The sequence below is a fragment of the Copadichromis virginalis genome, linkage group LG18 (genome assembly GCF_057382275.1).
Source record: "Copadichromis virginalis isolate Kocher_CV1m ecotype Utaka linkage group LG18, C_Virginalis_male_GT1.1, whole genome shotgun sequence".
NCBI classification, from domain to species: Eukaryota; Metazoa; Chordata; class Actinopteri; order Cichliformes; family Cichlidae; genus Copadichromis; species Copadichromis virginalis.
In genome coordinates this window covers 31,204,948-31,212,811 of record NC_140635.1, presented here as the reverse complement: position 1 = coordinate 31,212,811, position 7,864 = coordinate 31,204,948, and the positions used below count along the sequence as shown (strand labels likewise).

At 40.7% G+C, this 7,864-nt stretch overlaps 1 protein-coding gene across 1 annotated transcript; it reads right to left on the bottom strand.

Moving 5' to 3' along the window:
• Window positions 1-475: 475 nt before the first annotated feature.
• LOC146688302 (gastrotropin-like) lies at window positions 476-1,702 on the bottom strand. Its single transcript, XM_085438443.1, has 4 exons — window positions 1,621-1,702; window positions 1,337-1,512; window positions 1,143-1,232; window positions 476-526 (listed from the first exon to the last, which is right to left on the bottom strand). Exons 1-4 carry the CDS (start codon window positions 1,685-1,687, stop codon window positions 476-478), a joined length of 384 nt encoding a protein of 127 aa, XP_085294569.1. The 5' UTR covers window positions 1,688-1,702.
• Window positions 1,703-7,864: the final 6,162 nt, after the last annotated feature.

The following is a 7,864-nucleotide window of genomic DNA, read 5'->3' as shown; positions in this document are numbered from 1 at the left end:
TTTTTCTTAGAAACACTTATATGAGAGCAATTTCAATGCAAGCACTTGCAATTTACAGAAATATCTACTACCTGTAGCTGAGAAAAGTTCAGATCTTTTTTAGTGTTTTTGTCAGTCAGCTGTCAAACTGTCACTGTTCTGCTTAAACTCCCATCTCTGTCAATCTGGCAAATGCTCTTTTCTTATAGAAAACTAACAAACTAATAGATGTGTTTAAAGGTCACGCCGCTGCTATCCCCTGCAAAGTCTGAAGCCACAGTTGTGTCTTTATCGTTCCCTGATTCTTTGTCATCAACTCTTGTAGTTTGAAAAAAAAAAGCATGAGTTTAAACTTATATAATCTAGAAGTCACATCGTATCCCCAGAGTAGAAAACATAGACAGAAACACAGGTTCAAGTTGGCATGATCACCATAGTTTATTAATTAACACAAATATTGTTCCGAGGTCTCCATTGTAACTGTTAAAGATGAGAGTTAGATCTTCTTGCTGATTCTCTTCAGCACTACAGAGCCGGCTTTGGAGGTCTGCAGAAAGACAGGAAATGACTTCAATTAGCTTTTGCAGTGCTTCTTTACATCTGGTTTTATGCTGTAAAAATTTTTTTTTGAAGTGTCAGACAAATGAAAAAATACCACTGTAACAGTAACTTTATACTTGTCCGCTTCTGACCAACCCTGACACCTGAAAACTGCAGACTTTAGCAAATTAAGTAATTATAAATTAAGCAATTGTGTCAGTCAGCTGAAACAGTCTTCATTTTGAATTTTCCACTGTGTTTGGCTTCCTTTTAACTGGATACATTTTTGCTGTTTTTCTCAAAATGAAAGTGTGAAGTGTTGAAAATTTCTGAAAAGCAGACTATAAAATGGAAACCAAAAAGAGATAACCTGCAAAGAGAGAAGTGTCTCGTATAAATTCTCAGGATTAAAAGGTTAAATATGGGAATGAATTGGTTGTTAAAGTGCATTCAGTAGCAATACTCTGTGTTTCAGAGAGTTTTTTTCTTATTAGCTGTTCCTGGTCTCCAGCTGCAGAAGTATAACTTTGATGACTCTAATGATCCCTGCGGGGAGTTGAGTGTAATAACTGCTGTCACTGCCCAACGTTCGCACCTCTAAAAGCCTAAGTGAGTGTGTTTACCTCGATGAGTTTGCTACCACTGATCTCAGAGGTGTGGTGGTAGTTGGGGAAGGTCACACTTAGCTTGCCTCCTTCCATTTGTACTGTAGCCTGTAAACAAAATTGTGATATAACCAGTTAGGAGAGTAGCATTCATAGCTTTATGCTTCTGCTAGCTATAGCTAAAGTGAAGCTTTGGATCATTTCCTCCCAACCTTGAATTTCTTTCCTCCAATGGTCTCCATGTCGGCCTCCTTTCCGATAGTGAACTTGTTGGTGACCTTGGCATTGGCAGGATATAAGAGGGTCCAGGTGAAATCTTTGCCATCCTGGGTGACCTCTGTGATCAACTTGTAGTCACGGCCCCTCTCGATGACATCATCTGGAATGCCTATAGTGGGACGGGAAGAGGATGCAAGGTCAAAAAAGGCCAAAGATGTGCAGAAAACAATGGAGTTCAGAAGCAGAGGAAGTGGAAAATTTGAGCCTGCGTTCTCACCTAGCACCTTGCAGAAGGCGTCGTATCCCTCCTGGGTCTCGGTTTCCCATCTTCCAGCGAATGCCATTTTGGTAATGTTGAGGGTAGAGGAGTGAGATCAGAGATGCTGAGGCAAGCTGAGGAAAGAGCAAGGTACTGAGACCAAGAATATTCCCCGTTTATATACTTTAGATCTCTTGCCACCTCCTTCATTTGCATGTGATGACACAAGAGAGCAATTACAACTGAATAGGATGAGTTCAACAGGCTACGAGGGAGAGGCCAATAAAAAGCATAAACAGGTGTTCATGGAGTTCACAGGCAGGGAGTAAAACGCTGACTGCTCTCTGGGTGAGCTGCAAGCTCACCTCTAGGTCAGTGAACTCACCTGCAATGGCTTTACGGACATACCCTCCACTTTTACTGCTGCTGATTTGAAAAGTAAATAAAAAGACAATAAAGGCTCCATTTCAAGATACGATCCATCTTTTTCAGAGTACACTGTTATGTCCAAAATGGAAACTGTCTGGGGTGTAATCAGGTCATCATTTACCTATAAAAAGGCTATAATCATTGTCTGGCACCGGGAAGGCTCGAGATGATCTAATGTAATTGGAGCCATTTCACTATTTTAAAGGTGTCATTTTTACAGAGTCATCGCATTAGTATAAAGTCTGAAGACATTAAGACAGAATTTTACACACAATCAATTATAACATCTTGCATGTAAATTCAAATGCTTTATACTGTAATCCTTTCATCTAGCAGATGAGCTCCTTTACCAAATGTAAAATGTATCAGCACATTTCCTCAGTTCCTTTCTTTGTAATTCAGACCCAAACCCAGGGCTACCAAAGTACAGACAAAACACGCAATAAACACAGTTAATGATGTAGTTATTAACCTGTTCTTGTGAATAAAACCTAGTCACCAAGTATAGCATCTTGACTTAAAGGTAAGATTTGAATCATCTTGTGTTAATAAGGAAGCTGTACAGTATGGAAGCTAATTTCCATGTAGTTATCAAATACTTTTGTGTAAATAAGTGCATTTAATTTGTTTTTATTTTTTTGATGAATTATTGATAAATATGTGATGCATCTTTGCTTTTTTGGATAAGAAAAACAAAAAGAAAAACATATTTAGTCATAAAAATGTCATCTCGTTGTCAGTGTAGGATGTGACTTAATCTCATTATAGGAGATATGTTGATTTATTAGTGGAATATTACTCCATATAGATGACTGAAAGGCTTCTGACAGATGTGTGACAGCAAAACAGATGAAAGCAGTAAACCAGTGACAAAAAACACTTCCTGAATCTTTCTTAAAGAAAAAAAAGTACATAGCCACAGTGCTAACACAATTACAGTAAAGTGTTGCTTATGCTGTTGGTGGCTGAAAATTGTCCATTATGGTGACTATATGACTGAAGCACACTGGGCTTTCAGTTCTGACAAACTGAATAGGTAAAAGCTTTTGACGCTGCACTTTGATCTCACACAATGCAGCCATTTCCACAGATCGCTGATAGCGTTTTTTAAACCATGAAAAGTCAACTTGGCCTTGGAGCTCTTTATAGATACATAAAACATCATATTGGCCAACATCCTATAAAAGACACCCACTATCTCTTTCTTTTATTTCACTGTCACTCTCTGCCCTTTCTCACTCACACACACACACACACACACACACACACACACACACACACACACACACACACACACACACACACACACACACACACACTAATCAGTGTGCAAAAGCAGATCAAATCCAGATAAAAAAAAAGGGAAAACACACACGTGTCGATATTTGTCATGAGAATTTAACCTGCTGAATCTTTATCATTACAAATGCATATTTATAAGTGAATAGTCATCATAAATGTATAACATCATTACACACTTTAAACACACTGAAGAGGAGGCATGATCGAGAGCTTGCTTTGACTTATAAGTGTGACGTTAGAAAGAAAAAAAATATGAGTTCAGGAAACGGAGAAAGTGGCAGTTCAGTCCCTCCCTGCCCGATTGCACTAATCTGCACCCTAAGCACTGCACAATGGGACTGCACTCCATGGTCTTTGATAGGCGTTTTACAGTTTTTGCCCGTTGCTTGAACACTACAAACCCATGCTTAGACTAAAGTTACACAACTTGAAGCTTTTGTTACCATACCTCAAACACATGTACCCCTACCTTAAACAAAAGCGCTGCTTTGCACCCTAGTTGCAATTATGCAACACACTTACTCCTTTATGCAACACACATGGTCCTGCATGCTACACTCTATTTCATACATAAGACACTTCGTTCACAAAATGAAATTTCAGGGTGCCATTTGGAAAACACATGTACCCAAAATACAAAACACATCGGGTAATTGCAACCACTCAAATACACACCTGAAGGCACTTACTTGTAAAACTGAACACCAATTAGCCAACTACAAAAAGCCCTCAGTTTAGCCAATTCAAGAACTTTGCAAGCATGGATGGAGGGAGAGCAAGAGGAGGAGGAGGAGGAGGAGGATGAGGATGATGATGATGATGATGATGAGGAGGAGGAGGTCGTCGTCGTGGCCATGCACAGACCCATATTTCTGATGATATAAGAGCAACTTTGGTGGACCATGTCATCAACCATGGCCTGACTATGAGGGAAGCTGGGCAGAGAGTCCACCCACATCTAAGCTGCTTCACAGTGGCATCTGTAATACGAACATTCCGACTAGAAAACAGGTCTGTCTTCACCTCTCTACCTTCTACTCCACTCAGATGGTTTCATAGCACTATTCTACAGTATATCACATTACCATATCAAGTGTACGGGGTGCTAATGCTCCTTTTGCAGCCAAAGTGGCTGATTCCTTATATTGAAGTACAGTGGATGACACAGTACATACAGTAAAGTACTGTAAGAAAAATAAGCAAAGCGATGACAATATGTGGTTGTATTTCTCTAGAATGACTCGAAGACCTTCTGGGGGAGGACGCCAACGCCTGTTCACACAACAGCAGGAACTTGCCGTTGTGGACCTAGTGAAGGCAGACAATGCCATCCGTCTCCACCAGCTACGACGGAAAATACTTGCAGACAGGCGAGTGTTCAGCAACATAAACCATGTGAGCATCACCACCATCAGACGCATCTTGGGTAAACACAGCATCACCATGAAGCAGCTCTACAGAGTCCCATTCGAGAGGAACAGTGACAGGGTCAAAGGACTTCGAGCTGAATATGTACGGGTAAGTGTAACTGTCCTTTACAGTTTTTTTCAATCGCTAACAAGCGCCTACCCATACTTCAGATACTTTTCTAAACTCTTAACACAGACTCACACCTACAAAACACAATTGGCCAAATGGATAATTTCCTTCTCAAAAATACATTTTGTTAAATATATACTAACTCTTCATTTCAAAACAGAACACATCTTTCTCTGCACACACTAACTGTACAAAAACACTATGAATCTGACTCAAAATGAAATTAGTCTGTCAAAGAATAACACTTGTTTTCACTTCACAAGGTACATGCAGTCAATCAAAGTACACCAGGTTTCAAAATACTGGCTATTATTGACATTACAAAAACTGCATAGACTTTTATGTTTCAGTTTTACAGGTATTTGCATGCGAAACATGCAATCCACCATTTTGACACCAGAAATGTCTTGGTTGGTAACTGTATGTCCACATGTACAGTAATGTTCACATTCAAAAGCATTCCAGTAAAAAGCAAACAAGTTTATGTTTCTTTACTGTTTACTACAGGAGGTACAGTAGAAACACGGTATGATAGGACAGAGAAAGTTTTACAGTATTGCTTACAGTGAACAAAATATCCATGAAACACACAAGAGCATTCTGAACAAAAAAAACAACAGCAAAAAGCCAAGATAAAAAGGGGGGGAGGGGGGCTAAAAAAAAGGCAAAAAATTTGCATCTAATCTCTGCGATCTTCAGGGTTAGGCCACATGTTTTCATCAACATCACATCTGATGTTATCCAAGTCGATGCACCTGGGATAAAACTGCCTGGTATGTCGGATCCACCCTTGGCAATCGTCAACTGTGATGTCCCTGGAGCCAGCATCCATGGCTTCAAGGAGGGACATCTGGTCATGTGGCTGATGGTCATAAACCTTCCACCGCCATGCAGAAAAGAACTCCTCTGGGGTTGAGGAAAGGTGAATAGGGTGGAAGGAAGAGACTTACCAGTCTTGGGTGGACTTCAAACCATGTTGTTATTGCTTGCGAGTGATGGAAAGCCACATTGTCCCAGGTAATTACAAAGGTCCTCATGTTTTCACCCTCCTGACCCTGCTCTGGAACCAGGCGCTGGTGGAGATCATTGAGAAAGGCAAGCAAGCGCTCTGTATTATAGGGTCCAACCTGACATCTGTGAAGGAGTAATCCTGCATTTGCAATTGCTGCACACATGGTAATGTTTGCCCCTCTCTGTCCTGGCACATCAACTGTGGCCCTTTTTCCAATTACATTTCGTCCACGTCGACGCCTTTTGGCCAGATTGAATCCTGCCTCATCGATGTATATGAATTTATGAGGGGCCTGGTTGGCCTCCAATTCCATAACTCTCTGAAACAAAGTTTATGTAAGTCATGTTATTACTGTATACCATACTGTACTGTAACCTAGTATTGTGTAGGTTACCTACTTGCAAAGTGCAAAGCTTATAGAACTGGACATTGGATTGAATATACACTATACCTGGACATATTGTCGTCGTAGCTCCTTGACCCTCTCACTGTTCCTCTCAAAGGGAACAGTGTAGAGCTGCTTCATCCGCACTCTGTGTTTGGACAATGTCCGCGTAATGGTTGTGAGGCTGATTCTATCGATATTGTCAAATATCTCATGGTCCGCCACAATTCTAGTTTGAATTTCACGCAGTTTTATTGCATTATTTGCAGTAACCATTTCTACAATGGCAAGCTCCTGATCATTACTGAGGAGCTTTCCTCTTCCCCCAGAGGGTGGAAGACGTTGCATTCTTTAGAAAGACAAAAAATTCAACATATGCATTACTGTATGACAATATTGACATGTCAAGTGAGAATAGAAACAATCCATGTAAAATGCAATACTTACCTGTTGGTTTGTTGAAAGATGCGTATAATGGAGGCAACCGTTGACCGCCTCAAATTGGGCTGCACTCTTTCACCAGCCTCTCTTAGTGAAAGACCATGGTTGATTACATGGTCAATGATAGTGGCACGAATTTCATCACTGACTACTGTTCTTGCAGCCCTTGGAATGCCACCACCACGCATTCTCACACCTCTACCTTGCCCTCTCCTTGGGCCTGCTCTTCTCCCTGGGCCCCTTGCTCTTACTCTTCCTCGACCAGACATTACAGTGTTTGTCTTTTTTTTGTTTCCAAAAACATCACTCCTCAAGGTCTTGCCTTATAAACCCCACTGAGTCTAAGCCAGAATGGAAGAAGCTGTGGTTGGCCCAATTTACCCAACATAAATCAGCTGTGTGTCAATTATTCAATTGTTTGTTTATTATCAGCTGAGATATATTTTTGATATTGATATTGTTTTTGTACTGATATCATTGCAGAGGCAGAGGTTTTTATACTGTATCTACGGTTTGGAATATTGTTTTTGCTATTGTGGGATGTTGTGTGTTAACATTCGTAGATACTACAAAAACAGTCCATAATTTTGTTGGGAGGTATAGCTTGTCTGTTAAGAAAATGTAAGCATTGTGGAAATGTGTTCACTGACTGCATATTGGGTGAACACGACATGAAATGTGTGAATGGTATGGCCACAACAGACCGATGCTGTGCTAATTGTGTTTAGAGTTTTGCAAATGTGACAACTGTTTGGACAAACGCTTGTTAGCGACTGAAAAAAACTGTAAATGTACAATACAGTATTGGTGAAATCCAGTAGCAGCTGAATATGTACCATATCAGTACCACATGGATCCATTCTGAGAGCTACACAGGTACCTGTGTGATGGGGTTCTGTATGTGTAGCACTGTAGTACAGTAATATGTTCCCCTTTTTTTCAGAGACTCTTGGCCATGGATGGAGTTGCACAGCCTCATGAATACATTTTCATTGATGAAGCTGGATTCGACCTGAGCAAAACAAGACGACGGGGTCGTAATGTAATTGGCCAAAGGGCAATTGTGCACGTCCCAGGGCAGCGCAGGGGAAATGTCACATTGTGTGCCGCCATAAGCCTTCGAGGGCTTCTGCACCATCATGCAAAACTAGGTC